Genomic DNA, 17,002 nt, shown 5'->3' on the forward strand with positions numbered 1-17,002 from the left:
AATATTATAGCATCTTTGAGTGATTTTTTAGTATATTTGAGTAATAAAAGAATTTATTTATCTTTTAGTTTTTTGAAATTATATCCTTGACACTAGTAATGAAGAATTTTTTGAAGGTTAGAAAACATTTTTCCATCATCATAAAATTTTGGAACAAATTAATAATTTTTTTTATATATAATTTTTTTTCTCTCCAAAAAACATGCATGCTAGTATGAATGGAAACACATACATTCAATCCAAAAAACATGCATGCTAGTATGAATGGAAACACACACATTCAATCCTTTGATAGCATAATTTATTAGGTGATATGAAAGAATGATACATAGATTCCTAAGAAGAATAAGGAAGAGATGTTATAATAGGAGCCATGCTTTTTGTGCATGGGAAGGGAACTAAACCCTAATTCACCAAGAAGCTCAACCATCACCAAGAAATGGCTCCCCCTTCCATCAACTCCCATGGCTCCAAGAACATCCCCCGTCCACGTCGGACGCCACCTGCGCAGCCCAAATTATCCTACGTGGCGCCGACGTCACGGCTGCGTTGATGAAAGGCTGCTGCTGTATGTAGCTCGTGGGACTGCATTCCCGAGGCGAGTTCAAGCAGGGCCGTGGGCTCTCCCTCCCTCCCTCCCTCCCTCTCTCATTGTGAATTGGAAGCCTCTCGGTGACGGATTTTTGTCGTGGGACGAGGGATGCTCTCTTCTCATTTAGAGGGTTCATGGCTGCAGGGAAGTGTGGTTGTTATTTTCAGCATTGATTGGGTTCTTCTTCTTCTTCTTCTTTTTTTTTTTTTTTTTTTTTTTGCGAAATAAGGATACTGTTGTAATGAATTCAGTCAATGGTGTTGTTCGTAGTCGTTGTTGTCGTTGTAGGCAGTAAACCATGGGAATTGTAAGAGGTTGGACGTGCTTCTCTGCAACCTGTGTATGAGTGGAATTTGGACCCGTCTGCAGATTACCCAGGTATTGGGTTCGAGAGAAGTAGGATTTCGCAATTTTTTGTTTTGAAGCTGATAAGAGAAGATCTGTACGCCATTGATTCTTTCGGAGTTAAATTGACAGAGTTCGACATTGTCTTTGTTGCTGACGAGGTAGACGGTTGGAGTAGTGGGTTTTGAAGGTTACGTTCTTTTTCTGAATGTAGAAAGTTAGTTTTTTTTTGGTCTCTTAGGACTCTATTGCAGCGTGTTTTACGGTTTTGAGTTTGACGATGGGTTTCGAGTTGTGTCAAATTGCAGCTTGACTGCATTGGTAGTTGATGCTGCCGATTCTTGTGGTTTAGATGGAGATGCGGATACGGCCTCGGCAGTGCTCGGTGGTTGTGATTACATTTGTGGCTCTGTTTCTGGTTGGAACCAAACCTTCTGCAAGTCATCCTTATGCTTACATTGAAAATGGTGAGCGGCTTCGGAGTGAGACCATTACACGAAAGCTATCAAGAATCCATATCACGCGTGAGTTCCAGGACGACGATGTCCGAAACTTCCTGATTATCACCTGCAATTGTGCTATTGCCGAGCCCCTGGGTTTGAATAAGGTTGCTGCTGGCTACTGGGTGAATTTTTGTGCGTCACATGGTCGATGGATGGATAATACCTTCATATGGGAGGACTTAATGTGTCTAATTCTGATCCCACTTGAGTTACTATTCTTCGGTTGCAGATTTCACCAATGGAAAACTGGCATCCTTGGGGATTTTAGACACTAATGGAGGATTTCTTTCTGACATTGTCGCATTCGGCGATGAAGCTGAAGTTGACTTAGATGTGGTAGCTCATCCTCTTCATACAGTTGCTTTCTGGTTTTTTTGGAAATGGTGTGAGGTATAAACGTTTTGATTAACATGCCCAGAGAGGATTGATTAGATAAGAATGAATGGAAACCTGGGATGTTAGCAGCAGTGTACCTGGTAACTTTATCACACAGAGTTTTTAAAATTAGGGTTCAACATTTGCAACTTGAGGGTTCAAACTTCTGGCATACTTGCGATCCTGCAAATTGTTGTATCCATTTGAATGTTGAGTAGGTTTGGAGGTCGTTTTAGCTCTGAGGCTTGAAGGTAATGTTGAGAGAGTATTTCACACTGCCATGCATCTGAGAAATTTATGCCATTGATTGTCTGCTGCAGGATGTTGGAGATGTCTCAGAACGTTTTTCATTATCGAGCTTAGAAAGCAATAGAACTTTCAAATCGTACAATTTTGATGTCTGTGCTCATGGGTGGAAGGATTATATACCCTGCCTTGATAATGCTGGCGGCATTAGCGAGTTGAAATCGAACACAAGGGGTGAAATCTGGGAGCGGCATTGTCCCCGAAGAGGCAGCATGTGCTGTTTGATTGGTGCACCGCTTAACTACAAACTCCCAATCAGATGGCCAAAAAGCAGCAGTGAGGTCAGTCATCCTCGCGCTTACATACCTGCAACACTTGAAGTTTTCATTGTTAGTATATTCGCCTCTAATTTGATACCCTAATCGATCGATTCTACGTGCAGATTTGGTACAACAATGTTCCACATGCGCAGCTACTGGCTGACAAGAGTGGAGAGAACTGGATCAAACTTGACAAGGACAGGATTCGATTTCCTAGCGGTGACATTCAATCTGAAAATAGAGTTCATCAATACCTGGACCATATCAGTGAAGTAAGTAGCCAATAAATACATTTGTCTGGTGCTCAGAAAGGAATTTTACAGCAACTATTCTTGGTTTTGCAAATTCCTCCCATGATCACAATATGGAGATTCTGGTGCAGATGCTACCCACCATCGGCTATGGGCGCCGGACACGTGTTGCTCTTGATATCGGCTGTGGTGTAGCCAGCTTCGGAGCCTACTTGTTTGATCGTGATGTAATTACCCTCTCTATAGCCCCAAAAGATGGCCATGAAAGCCAGTTTGCGCTGGAACGTGGTGTACCAGCTCTAGTTGCTGTTCTGGCAACACGCCGGCTTCTTTTTCCGAGCCAAGCTTTTGATCTAATCCATTGTTCCGGCTGTCAAATTAATTGGAATCGTGATGGTATAATATCTTCTATTTGACTTGTTTCTTACGAGCAGGGAATACGAACCAATACATTAATGTCATTTAAATTAATAAGAAAATTAAACTATTTCCTTATTTCAGCTATAATTTCTGTGATCATAATTGGTACAGAACTGAGTGGCTTTCAATGGAAATTCTACTAGCTTGTCCCAAACTTAGACAATTTGTCAGGGATGATCTGGTTGTCTTTAGGAGCCTGAACATCTGTAAGTGGTTTGGATACTGGTGCAATCAGATGGTATTTTGCTTATAGAGGTAGACCGCGTGCTCAGAGCTGGTGCGTACTTTGTGTGGTCGCCCCAAGAGCACCAGGAAAATGTGTGGAGAGGTACTCAGTCTGGCCACTCTGCACGCTGTTCTATGTATTACTTCTAAATTTCCATGCCTCTGTTCTCTAGAACAATTACATTCAAGTGTCTTCGTAATATTTCAGAAATGGAGGATCTGGCAAAACACCTGTGTTGGGAGCAAGTTGGAAAAGATGGGCAAGTTGGCATCTGGCGCAAGCCTTTGAATCATTCTTGCTTAAAGAGTCGGTCATCGGACGTGCTGTGTGATCCAAGTGTTAATCCTGACGAAACCTGGTAAGCTTGGTGCTGCGAGTACTTTGACATAAAAGTATTTAGAGTATGACGTGGCCTATTAATTTAGGAGCGCCTTGGAACTTAATGAAATAGTGAAACCAGGAAAATATTTCAGTGTTACATTGATTGTAACTATGAATTTAGTTTTTAGTCACACTCGTACTATTACTCAACGATTGCTTACGCTTTGTAGGTATGTTTCGCTGCAATCTTGCTTAACTCTGCTTCCTGAAAATGGACTCGGTGGGGATCTTCCCGAATGGCCCGCCAGATTATCAACTCCTCCTCGCAGACTTGAGACCATTGTCATGGATGCTACACAAGCAAGATCCTACGTTTTCAAATCAGATCAGAGATATTGGCATGTTGTGGTGGAGGGGTACCTTCGAGGTTTGGGTCTTCACAAAGAAGATTTCCGGAATATAATGGACATGCGAGCTATGTATGGAGGGTATGGATCTTAAATATTCTGATAAGCGAGCAGACATTGGGCTACTTAAAATTTCTTGATGGAACATTTGTCTTCGTAGTTATTTATTTATTTGTTTATTTTTATATTCAACCTTACGCTCAGGAAGAAGCTTTATGACCTGTTACTGTCTATGCAGATTTGCAGCAGGATTGGTGGACCAGAAAGTGGACTGGTGGGTCATGAATGTTGTTCCCATCAGTGGACAAAATACTTTGCCAGTTATCTTCGATCGGGGACTTATTGGCGTTTCACACGATTGGTGATTTCGCTATCTCTATTTCCCCATGGTGCAGGAATTTTTCTTCTGTTGGTGTGGTTACCGTGCCCAGTCACTACGGTGGCAAACAAAGCAAAGTCGATTCCCAAAATTTCATCTTTGCTTTGTGAATGTTCAGCAATTCGCAATAGAACTTCACCTGAGCTTTATTTACTACATTTCAGGTGCGAGCCTTTTGACACGTATCCAAGGACTTATGATCTGTTGCATGCTGTTGGGCTCTTAACTCAAGAAGATAAAAGGTCATTTCTACCACCTATTCTTTGGTCGACGTTTGATTAAATGGACTCCTTGTGGCTATTTCGCTTGGAAAGCCAGACTTGAAAGTTTAAAAGCCATGACAAGAGTCTCATGTTCTACGTCTTTTATATTTCTTTATCCAGGTGTAACATCGCTCACATAGTGCTGGAAATGGACCGCATTCTGCGACCTGGTGGCTGGGTGCTAGTGCGGGAGACCAACGATATGGTCTACCGTGTGGAGGCATTGGCCAAATCTGTGCGATGGAAGACTCGAATTCTAGAGACAGAGAGTGGTCCCTTCGGCAAAGATAAGCTTCTGTCGTGTCAAAAACCTCTCTGGCATTCGTAGTGTAAAGCTGTTAGAGCAGAGCACCGCTTATGTAGTTCCCCATTTCTAGTTAAATCAATAGCTAAGTCTTCTAGGTGAAATTAATTGTATAGACGCGGCTAGAAATTCAGTCTCCAACAGTTCAAATTCAGGTCTACAACTCAATTGCAATCTGTCTCTTGAGGACTAATGCTCAATTAATGGGTCGCTCTCATATAGTTGTGAATGCTGCGTTGCTCAAGGAAGACATTGTATGAAGAATTTATATAAAATTCCACCTCTGATGCATACTTACAACAGTTCGCAGCATCTATTGATTGTGTGTTGATAAACTTCAACAATGTTTAATTCTTATCCCAGTTAAAAACGCTTTCGGCACCCTCGAACTTCTAAACCCAATTTTGGATTCCTTGCGCACGTCTTCTACATGATAGGTTTGTATGATTTTGGATAATATCATGGAGTCCTGGTGGCACTTAATTGTTCACAGCCTCCTTGTCTCGATTCTCTAAATGGATACTATCTGCAGATCAGAGAGACTCTTCTGGATCACCGGCACAACAATTTTCGGACCTCGACCAAACCTGGGACTAAGATTTAACCTCCTGCACACTTGGCAGCTTATTTACCGAGATTCTCCCATGATATCGACGTGGCGTCCTCCGGTGTCGACAAGTGGGTTGTAATTAGAATCCTGCCACGCAGGATGGGAGAGCTTGTTGAGCAGGTGGACAGATTCATTTCTGATCACGTCAGAGGTCCAGATTAGCAATGCTTTTGAGTCACAAAGCCTATCAGAAGACGGACCACGGTTGAATCTGTATGCGGTGTTCTCCATACAAGACGAAGTTGACCGGCGGTGGCATATTGAAGAATCTGTAGATCATCGACTGCAGTAGATTTCTTGTGATTTGAAAGTTATTCAGTGGGCGATCGCATGCTGCAGGATCGATTCATTCAATAGATCTGAAATCGTGTACCAATTAGCAAGAATTTGTGTAACATAGAGGTTTGCTAAGGTATTGTAAAGCTGTAGTTGAAGTCGATCGTGGCTCGATTGGCGTTTCCTGTTGATTATAAACAAAAAAACCTGTACAAATTTTGGGTGAAGAGTTAGGTTTTTGATCGATTTGAGAGGCAAGAGACGAGGAAGAGACATTGTAGGTAAAGATAGGATGGCGAATACAGTTACCGAGCTTTTGCTGACACCTAACACTGGATGGGGAAAGACTACCGCTACGCCGAAGCCATCCGGGGGTGGTATTGGTGAGCAAGGCAAAGTTCGAGTGAGCGTGGCATCGCATCAAGCAGTTAGCCGAGGGGATGGCACAGCGAGTCCCACCTCGTCGGAGGAAGCCACTTACGGTGGTGGACAGAGCCAGGAGCTACAGCCTCAAGTGGTGTGGGGGTATTGTCTCCTGCAAGGGCTATCTGGCCGACCCATGGAAGACTTACATGTCGCCGAAGTGCGAACTATCAATGAAGAGGAGGTTAGAGCTCACCTTCAATCCCCATCACAATACTCGTCATACTTGACAATATGTGCTGTGAGCTCAAGAATGACGATGCCCCATTTTTGTGTATTGTGATTGAACCCTTTGTGTATGATCTAGGTGGCGTTCTTCGGTATCTTCGATGCCCACAACGGCGACGCTGCAGCGAAATATTTGCAGGACCACCTCTTCGACAACATCCTGAACGAGGGCGGTGTGCAATCAGACCCCGCAGGCGCTACCCGCGACGCATACCTTCTCACGGACCGCGACATGTTGGCCTCACCACTAGAGAAAGGCGGCAGCACGGCTGTGACAGCCATGGTGTACGGGAAGGGCAGCCGCTTGATCGTGGCCAATTTGGGCGACTCCCGTGCGGTGTTATCCAAAAACGGCGAACCAATGCAGCTCTCCGTGGACCACGACCCAGGCCGCCCCACTGAACGCGCCATTGTCGAAGCTCGCGGCGGCCACGTCACACACCTTCCTGGTAAAACCCACCTTTCTAGTATCATCAGCTTCTCTTTTCGTCCACATTGAATCACCTCCACTATCTGTTACCGCTCCTCAATCTCTCATCTCTTGCATTTCTGTTTGCCAGGTGATCAATGGCGAGTGGACGGACTGCTAGCGCTCACACGAGCATTCGGTGACAAGGAACTGAAGGAGCACATGAGCTCGAAGCTAGATGTTGCCGATGTAGTGGTGGACTTGTCGTGTGAGTTTCTAGTGTTGGGAAGCAACGGCTTGTTCTCCATGTATGACAACCAGGAAGTGGTGGACCGAGTGCGACGATGCCAGGACCCTGTCAAGGCTGCACATGAGCTTGTGGTGGAGGCGCGGCGGCGCTACTGTGAAGATGATATCTCCTGCATTGTGATCAAGTTCCAGGAGTTGTAGCAACTGAGTTGTTTCATGTCGGAGCTAAACTAGGTGATGGACAAACTGTAACGCCGCCAGCTACACTTTCTGATACTAGAATCCGGCCTCTGATTGTCACTTCCATCTCTCGCTTGCTTGTGTGTCTCATGCTTCCTGATCTTTTATTGTCTCAAAGGAGCATTTGCACAGGTTGAGAAAAGCATGACCCTGCACTTGCAGTAAAGGCACGTTTCAAATTATACCCTGACTGTGGAAAGATGAATATCACGTGAGAATTGTTATTGTTACTTTTTATTTTTTTCTGTGAGAGACACTGGTGTTGCCAACACGTACATTAAAAAATGTATGGTGTTGATAATATTGATTGAATAAAATAAATAACATTAACTAAAGAAGAAAAAACAGAAGGCTCTGAAGTTCGGATTTGCAGTCTGCTAACGTTAGTATAAACTACATGGTTAGAAGTTCTCGGTTAATAACTGTTGATTGAGCATGCTACAAATGAGTGAACAAATTCAGTGTTATGAAATGAATTAGTTGAATATCCACATGGCTACTAGTGTAGTTTACAATTATTATCTAGATTTTTGTGTATTTCTTTTGTAACATCATTCAAGTATTCAAGTATTAGAACATGCAGAAAATTTGAAAATTAAATCAAATTAAAAAAAAATTCAAATCAATACGTGACATACAGAAACAATAAAATAGGCTTTGGAGAATTATAATAACAACTATTGATTAAAAAAATGAAGTAATTGATAAAAAAGGAAGTAAGGATATATTTGTTATCAAATTTTTGATATTGTGGAGAGTAATAAATTCAAATTATTCTATTATCTTGATTGATAATAACATGTTTTTGAGAATCCTTCTATCCACATGTTTTTGTGCCTTCAAATAAAACCAATATAAGAAGATATTGAAATTGGCAATATAGATTAAAATTGTCATTCATTAGATTTTAAAAAGTACTTTTAAAATGATATTTAAGAAACAAAAAAATACATTGTTATGCTAGATAAAAATATACACTAAACTTTTTAAGTGGTAAAAATATTACAAAAAGAAAATAACATAGCATACTGTGAGAATAGAACAATGATATTATAGGAAATACACTTGGGAATTTATTCCCAAGTTAGTAGGTTGAACTCCTAATCTTCTATTTGAAAAGATCATTGGATGGTATTAAAATATTTGTATCCTAAGAATATTAGCAATTTTTAGAACTATTATACACTAAATATTGTTTAATCATAGTACCTACTAATATTGCCATAGAATATATTTTATTCTCTATCTACCTTCAAAATAATTTATGTGTGCTTTAAAATCTTTAATTAGCAATAAATCCTTGATTCAATTGTGTGTTTTTACTAAATAAGATCTTTAAATTTAAATTTTAATACTTCTTGATTTATTTTTTGTGAATTTCTAAATTTATAAGGTGTTGGGTATACATGCTAGAATTATAACTTGTTGTAAGAATCAACTATATTAATTGAAGATGGTTATAAATAGAAGTAAATGAATAAACTTTGAATAATGTGTTATTCAAAGAGACAATGAGAATCTTGTTAATTCATTCATCTTCCTCACTAATTAGATAACAAGGCATTTGGCTACTTAATATACACCTCTTTATCTTCTTTTTTAGAAAGTGTTAGAGCTTAGAGGATCTTTTGCCTTGGTTTATGATATTTGATAAGTACATTATAGAATAAAACTAACCTCAAGATATTCTATTCAAAAGATTTTGTATATTAATAAATTCAAATAATATCAATTTAGTATGATTTTAATAAGTGACAATTGGAGAGTAGTTGGCATAGGAGCAAAAAGAAGAATCTTTGCACGGGAATTGCAAAAAATGGTATTTATTTCTTTTTAAAATAGAATTATTCTACAAAAATATATTCTATTCCAAATACAATTTAAAAGCATTACTATAGTCTAAATCTACAAGGTACATATATATATATATATATATATATATATTTATATATGTTATAATAAAATTATTTACAAAACTTAGTTGGATAAATAGATAAATAAGATTATTATTAAAACCTATATTTCAGAAAGTATTAAGTTAATTTCAAAATCTGAAACTAAACCAATTGGAATGACAGTTTAAAAATAAACTAACATGCTAGATTCTTTTGGGTCAATTGGAGTTCTTTGCATAAACAATTTCAGATTATTATCTATTATTGAGGATGCTATTTAAAATCTTCTAATAAAAAATAACAAGGAACAAAACGTTTTATCTTCTTGACCTAAGAGTAACTTACAAAACATCATCAAAAAATTCATCCAAAACACATGGATTGTTTATATATAAAACAGTTTGCGGCTTTAGATGCGGAATAATTAGCGTTGAAAAAACAGTGAAAGACATGTCTCATGGACAACTTTTCGGCTTGTCATTTCAAAGCCATTCTCAAAACAATTAATATGATAAGGCTAATTCACGATTGTCAATGCCATGCTAATCCCTGAGACAGTTGCTGAACACAACTCGAGCTTTCGGAAGGAGATAAAGTGCAGACTTACATCACCATCCCATGTTTTTAACAGTAACTACACCGAAAGAGTTGAAAGGAAGATTATGAAATACGAAAAGAACAGAGCACTAAGAAACTGCGAATAAATTGTGAATACTCGAGGCAAGGACACAGACGACATCACCAATTGAGTGGATAAGTTTAAATGGTGATACTGAAATACTAAATGATCTTTGTTGACTGGAAAAACTCAACACATGTAGTTGGAGCACATAAAAAACCTATGTTACATAGGTTGTTCTGCGATATTGAACTTCCTGTAATCTTCAATACCTACCTCAATGTTCAGACTACAAAATATTCCATTACTACAGCCTACCTCATCTATCTGAGATGCTCTCCATAGGAATCACCTGGAACTGCCAGCTTTAGGTTTTGACACCTCTGCAAGCTCCTCAATGAGCTTTCTTTCCTCCGAACTTAGTTTCTTGGGAATCTCAACTTGAACCTTCACTAGCTCATCACCTCGCAAATTCGATTTGCCCAACAATGGAACGCCCCTTTTAGCCATAACCAACGTGCTTCCAGGTTGCGTGCCCGCGGGGATTTTTAAGTCTACGAAACCATCTACTGTCGGCACTTTCACAGTTGTTCCTAGTATTGCACCTATATATGAAATCTTAACTGAGACGTATATGTTGTTACCATCTCTCTTCAACTCAGGGTCTGACTTAACGTTGATAAAGACGTAAAGATCGCCAGGGGGACCACCCTTACGCCCGGCATTACCTTCAGATCGCACTCGGAGCCTGCTGCCTGAATCAACACCAGCGGGTACCTTCAAGCTTATACGTTTGCTTTTTCTGACTCGTCCATCGCCTGAACATGTCGAACATGGTGTCGACATCTCTCCAGAGCCCTTACATGTTGGGCATGTTGACACCTGTACAATTACAATCCCAAGAGTGACCCATGTCACAAAGACCATGAAATGACTATGCGTTGGGAGATCTTCAAAAAGGAATTAAGTGAAATAATGAAATTTGCAGAAGGTTCTATGTGTGGCTGACTAGACAATAGGACAAAGTAGAAGAAAAAAGTGTCGTGAAACTCCATCAGTATCTATAACCCCTCCAAATAATACATCAATCACCTGAAACTACATGACTATGGTATATTGAATTAAAACTAAAAGAACATTCCAGGTTGACACACAACCCTTAACAACTGCTCACCTGCTGAAACATTCCTAGAGGAGTTTGGGCAGTTGTCATCACTTGTCCTTGACCTCCACAGGTGCTACACGTAGTGGGTGTGGTACCCGGTTTTGCTCCAGAACCACTACAAGTGCTGCAGCTTTCGAGTCTTGTTACGTCTATATCTTTTTCTACGCCAAAAACAGCTTCTTTAAAATCCAGAAGTAGGTCGTAGCGCTCATCATCACCCTGTACAGGCCTGTTTCGAGCCTGGCCGGAGCTTCTACCGCCCATGCCTCCAAAGAAAGTCTCAAAAAGGTCGAAAGGATTATTGAAACCCTACACCAGGCAATACAAACACAGAAGTTTCAAAAATTGACAACCCAAATGGTAAAACGGATAACGAAGAACTCAAATTAAAGCTAGATTTTTTTTTACTCTACTACGATATGTAAGAGGTAACTTACCGCTGCCCCTCCGGCGCCTCCAGCGCCTTTGAGTCCAGCTTCACCGAATCGATCATAAATTGATCGCTTCTCATCGTCAGAGAGGACCTGCAAAGTATGAAGACTCTTAGCGCCACCACCTTTGAAAAGTGCACATACAATTCGGAAGAAATTCATGGCAGAGATGGAATACTGCACTCTGTTCACTAACTCTTCACTATCAGGAAAAAATACCGCTTTAAAAAGACTAAAGATGATGCTATTAACTTGTTTTGGCATAAAATTTACATGCTGTATGTACCTCATACGCGTTACTGATATCTTTAAACTTCTGTTCCGCTCCAGGTTCTCTATTGACAAAAACAAGCATCAAGTTAAATTACCATTTACCCACATGCGTGTCTGTTTCCTAGATCTAACAGGAATAACTTTGGAAATTCAGCAGTCACGTGTAAATTAAAGCAAAGCAATGATGCAATCGGAACTTACTTGTTTACATCTGGATGGTATTGCCTTGCAAGTTTCCGATAAGCTGCAGACACCAAACACATCAGCACCGAGCCAATAAAAACATCACTACGCTCAATTGTGTAATTTTGGAAATGGATCTACCATTTTCAACAAGGAGAAACAATACAATTGACAGCTTCGTAACTCGTATTGTGCCCTGGTAATCTTTCCAAGCAGACCATGCACCGACTACCAAAACTAGACAACGATCGAAATCTATGTATATATACATAGATTTTGTGTAATCTATGTATATATACATAGATATTGTGAACGTAAATGTGACCAGGGAACTGATACAAATCACCATGTAAAATCTACAGTAACGACTGGAAGCCAATGTACTTTCTTGTTACTAACACTAGCTCAAACGCCTGTTTTGTCTCGGCATTAGAGTGATTTCATGCGTACTCTGGTGCAAGAAAGACTTCAGAATTCAGCACATGGAGTGCAGCAGCGCAGATATTGACTAACGAGAAAGTTTTACTGTCAAATCACCACAAACAGAATCATCCATTACACAAAAGCAAGGGTAACGTGCTATCAATCTCATTGTCAACGTAGCAGTCCAGAGCGCATTAGAAAAGTGAGAGGTGAACAGATCTATTAATTGCATACCACTTTTGATCTCCGATTTATCAGCATTTTTGCCCACTCCAAGTGTTGCGTAGTAGTCCTAAGGACAAACAGCGAATTGATGTCAATGATATACAAGTATGATACATGTACTTCGACAATAATTTGTATGTATAAATAGAAGCAAGTTGCAAGACTTTGGGATCACCAGTATGCCTATAAGATGTAGATTGTTGCCTTTACTGAACGTCTCACTGTCTCAGCTTGGAAACACCTACTCTTAACCTCCTGAAAATTGATGACTGCCAAAAGCTCTAAGACAAACTGTGCAAGAGATCATTCCTAAAGTCTTTCTCTTGTTCTCAAAACCTTCCCAACAAGGACAGCTGCAAGTGACAAGGTTGATCTTCGAGTTTCGAGGGCATTAAATGTGTACTATCTCATTAATGCGTTGCGAGGAGTATAAGCAAGAAGTACTTACAGCATCAGCACGAACTACAAAACTTCCATTTCGCAGCTGGTGATTCTTTCGCGTTGGACGAGCAACGAAAGAGAAAGACGTTTCTGAGGCAAAGAATGTGCTTGATGAATAACCACAAACCAACCCATGGACAATCCTGCGAGAAGTTTCATAAATTCAAGGTTACTACACATCAGACAAATTCTACCTGAAAACTTCATAAATTCCTCTATCCTCGAGTTGGAATTCCAAGGTTTCCTGGCATCCGCTTACAACACTGGGCAGCAATGTCTACCAAGGAAACACCAATTTTCCATGGGAGAAAAATGATGTTTCATGTAATCATGATATTGATCAGCCAACCTATAGCCAGAAATCAATCCTCTTGTGTCTATAATACTTTAAAGACAAGGTATAAAAACCAATAAGGGTCCCCAAAATGGAGAAACTTTCAACCAGCGTATGTTTGCAGACTGTATTCTTCATGATTGGTAACAAGGAGCAAGAAAAAATCTCGGAAAGTGGCAGCAACCAGCTGAATTAGAGCGAATTGCTACGCTAGTTTAAGAAATACGTATTGTGTGTGAAAAGACCGTCCCATTAATTGTCCAATTCAATTATACAGAAAAAGAAATAAAAAAATGAAGAACTAATGTAAAGGAGGAGTGCACACAGTAAACAACCTCTTTGACAAAACAAGCCTCCACTGACCAAAGTAAACCGCTGAGAGCATTCGCTTCTACAATAGATTAACTGAATGACATGCGTGACAAACCTACACATGGTTCACATCCAGTTGGGCGGCTAGTAAACCCTACCACTAAAGTCCCCGACGAAGTCTCCGCATCCTTACACATTATTCATTATAACGGCCACATTAGCGAACCCTTATGAATAAATACCTGCACGGCTGGGCGCAGAACACCCGGTGTACAGAGAGCGAATTGCATGAGGAGGGAGAGGGCATTCGCTGCAATTGTTGTACATTGGCCAAATTCCGCGTCGCAGCTCCCACGGAAATCGCCATCTCACTCCACTTTATCCGCAAAGTCCACTACGCTGCAAATTTCCTGGCGGTCTAATAAACCCGCACTCAGAAAAACCTACCGCAAAACCTTTGGAATGCGGCGGAATTGCGAGAAAATGAAGGACACCGCGACCGGAAAACCCACAAAATATTCCCCAAGTTGAACCAGAACCAGACTTAGAAGAGCGACCAGTAGAGATCTTGAATGTTGCGAGGGGTGTAACCACGGGGAAGAATGCTCCAGAGCACGACCACAGACTCGAGCGGAGATAGAAGCACGAACTGAACTGAACAGAACAGAACAGGGAAGGCTGTCGAATTTCGGGATGCGGCACCAGGAAGGAGACTTAAGCCTCCAGTGGAGCGAGCAGGAGCGAGAGGCTCATCACCATCAATGCGAGGAAGAGCCGAAGATGAAGAAGGTGCTGGAAGTGCCCCCCCCCGGATTTCATCGCCCCGACGAATGTTTGGCCTCCTCTCCCCGCCTTCTTCATGGATGACATTCATCTACTTTGTCTCCTAGCATCCGCGCCGTCCATTGCAGTGGGGTGATCGAGTTGGCTTGCAACTCTCTAAATTGGGTCCATCGTTTCTTAAAAGGTGTTGTTTTGTTTTGTTTTGTTTTTTTTTTTCTTTTTTTTGAGGGGGGGTTGTTGTATTCGAACTGTTTTATTAAAGCAAGTCAAGGACATGTAATTCAAGAATAAAAATAATTGTAGCAAATAAATATTTTATCATAAAGAACATTTGTAGTATGTTCTTAAATATCTACAACTAGATAGTAAAGTAACATCTTTTTAGGTTCAACCTGTGACAAAGAATCATAAAATCATCCATGAAAAAATTCTAATTTTAATAAGTGGAGCCAAAAAAAAAGGAAGAGTTGGTTGTTATTTAGATTTATTAATTGCAATAGAAAAATCAAGTTTTATTAGAAATTATCTTTGTTATAATTTCTTCAAAACTTTTTAAGATTTAGGATTTTAAATTGATTAGTGGAATAAAATCTTATTTTCTTATTTAGATCGTAATAACAATATTAACAATAATTATATGTGCCATAAATTATTTTATAATAAGATGCATTTTGTTGCATAAAATTACATGCTATGTTTCATATGCATCATTATGAAAGTGTCACCAACATAAATAAATTATCTAAATATAGACATGGATTTGACTTCATACGTGTTTGTAGTTGATTGGTAGGTTGAAAACTTGTCCATCAAATTGGCCACATTGTTGTAATGCAGACTATTTATTAATGAAATGGTAGGCATTTGCATGTATTATGCCTACTTTAAGCATATAATTAGATTGATATTAGTAAAGTGTTGTTTTAGTTCATGTATTTATTTGTTTGTTGGTAAAGGACCAAACATTAGATTGACAACCAAGAAAGTTAGTTGTAGTAGATTTTCATCTTGGAGTCCTCTTTGTGATATTTTTAAAGATTAGAATAAAGATAAGATAGATTGTATGTTGTGGATTCTTATCTTAGAGATATCTTAGTGATATTTTTAAAGTGTCAAGGTGACTTAAGAGAGTAAGAAGAGGCAGAAAGACATTGATGTTGTATCTTTTGTTTTTGTTAATAAAGAAGGCAAATTTTGGATCTTGAATTGGAATCTATTGTGATCGATTGTAATTTTTGATTATAAGAATTTTTTAAGACAATGTTTAAGACAAGTGTATCTACTTATGTACAAATTTTGAAGGCAAAAATCTACCATGTCAAGGAACTATGAAGTCCCAAAGGATAGTGAGTCTAACAAGTTTGCAAGTCAAATGCATTAATTTTAAGAAGTCATAACTTGGTGTCTATGAAAGCTATGATTGTGAAAATTAGAGATTAGTTATTTTGTTAAGTCAAAAGCTCAATAATTTTTTTTTTTAATAATTTTAATAATTTTTTTAAAAGATATGCATAAAAGAATAACTAAGTATAAGATTGTGAGGAGAAAACAAAGACAAAAAATTAGATTAAAAAATTTACTTACTATAAATGATTTAAATCACTAATAACTTTAAAAATTAAATTATAAAGAAAAAATAAGATATATAATCTATTACAAAAGGTCTTAAATCATTCTATTAATTTTACATTGAGTTATATAAGTTTCAAGTGAAGTAGGTCAAATTAAGTACAAGTGAAGATTTCATTGATAATTTAGTACAAACAAGTACAAAAAAGAGGATAGAAACTAACTAAGACATATATAAGCAAGAAAGATCTTTACAATAAGAAGCTTTATTATTTTCAATATCAATAACAAAATTTTTAACATATTTTTAATGAATCCAATATAAAAAGTTTAAAGTTGAGGTAGTATATATTTGTGTGTGTAGGGCATATAGAGGATGAAGGTAAATAGCTGGTAGAATTTAATTGTGGTACTTTAAAAATATTTGAGGCTTTTAATTTGTATATGCATCAACAAAATATTGAGCACGAAAAAGAAGCTTTAGCAAAAAAGACATCATCTTTTAATATTGATAAGGTGGATCAATTTGATCAATGGAATGTTTCAAAGTATATTTGAATTTATGCAAGAGAGATAGAATTAAATAAAATTTTGGAGAACAAGATAATTGAGAGTTTTGAACTTGATATGATTTTTGAAATTTATGAACATATGAAAGAACTAAAAAAAATTAATAAAGAGAATTGAAAAGTGCTTATGTAAGCATTGAAAGAAGAATTTTTTATAAAAGATTTAAAGAAGGTGACAAAGAAAATGTTATTAAAGTAAATTTCATGGCCTAATAAAGATTCATTAATAAATAAAATTTTGATGAAATTCAAGCATGAATATGTGCAATTGATAAAAACCAAAAAAATAACTTTAGAAAGAAAAAAGATAGAATTGTTTATTCAAGTGATAAGAGAAGATTGCAAGAATTGCTTGAGATATTTTTAGAAGATTAAAATAAAAACATGGCTTGA

General features: G+C 38.5%; 3 protein-coding genes across 8 annotated transcripts; 2 read left to right on the forward strand and 1 right to left on the reverse strand.

Annotated features, from left to right (window-relative positions):
• The first annotated feature begins 631 nt into the window (after window positions 1-631).
• Window positions 632-5,254, forward strand: LOC112282961 (putative methyltransferase PMT11). 6 transcript variants are annotated; one of them, XM_024521210.3, is made up of 12 exons: window positions 632-1,098; window positions 1,290-1,461; window positions 1,670-1,776; window positions 2,136-2,402; window positions 2,504-2,653; window positions 2,764-3,028; window positions 3,288-3,380; window positions 3,486-3,636; window positions 3,830-4,087; window positions 4,245-4,367; window positions 4,550-4,627; window positions 4,769-5,254. In XM_024521210.3, exons 2-12 carry the CDS (start codon window positions 1,290-1,292, stop codon window positions 4,974-4,976), a joined length of 1,872 nt encoding a protein of 623 aa, XP_024376978.1. In that variant the 5' UTR covers window positions 632-1,098; the 3' UTR covers window positions 4,977-5,254. The 6 variants fall into 6 exon arrangements, 4 of the variants coding, with proteins under 4 accessions (XP_024376978.1, XP_024376976.1, XP_024376979.1 ...); XM_024521208.3 differs by having other exon boundaries at window positions 673-970; XM_024521211.3 differs by having other exon boundaries at window positions 713-970; window positions 1,246-1,461.
• Window positions 5,255-5,529: 275 nt separating this feature from the next.
• On the forward strand, window positions 5,530-7,569 carry LOC112282962 (putative protein phosphatase 2C 17). Its single transcript, XM_024521212.3, has 3 exons — window positions 5,530-6,445; window positions 6,569-6,938; window positions 7,050-7,569. The coding sequence occupies exons 1-3, from the start codon at window positions 6,131-6,133 to the stop codon at window positions 7,346-7,348; spliced, it is 984 nt and encodes a 327-aa protein (XP_024376980.1). The 5' UTR covers window positions 5,530-6,130; the 3' UTR covers window positions 7,349-7,569.
• Window positions 7,570-10,049: 2,480 nt separating this feature from the next.
• LOC112282852 (chaperone protein dnaJ A7A, chloroplastic) lies at window positions 10,050-14,365 on the reverse strand. Its single transcript, XM_024520946.3, has 8 exons — window positions 13,931-14,365; window positions 13,050-13,185; window positions 12,611-12,668; window positions 11,972-12,014; window positions 11,784-11,832; window positions 11,504-11,590; window positions 11,076-11,375; window positions 10,050-10,783 (listed from the first exon to the last, which is right to left on the reverse strand). Exons 1-8 carry the CDS (start codon window positions 14,053-14,055, stop codon window positions 10,250-10,252), a joined length of 1,332 nt encoding a protein of 443 aa, XP_024376714.1. The 5' UTR covers window positions 14,056-14,365; the 3' UTR covers window positions 10,050-10,249.
• Between the last annotated feature and the right edge of the window lie 2,637 nt (window positions 14,366-17,002).

Source organism: Physcomitrium patens, chromosome 5 (genome assembly GCF_059467195.1).
Source record: "Physcomitrium patens ecotype Gransden chromosome 5, ASM5946719v1, whole genome shotgun sequence".
Classification (NCBI taxonomy): Eukaryota; Viridiplantae; Streptophyta; class Bryopsida; order Funariales; family Funariaceae; genus Physcomitrium; species Physcomitrium patens.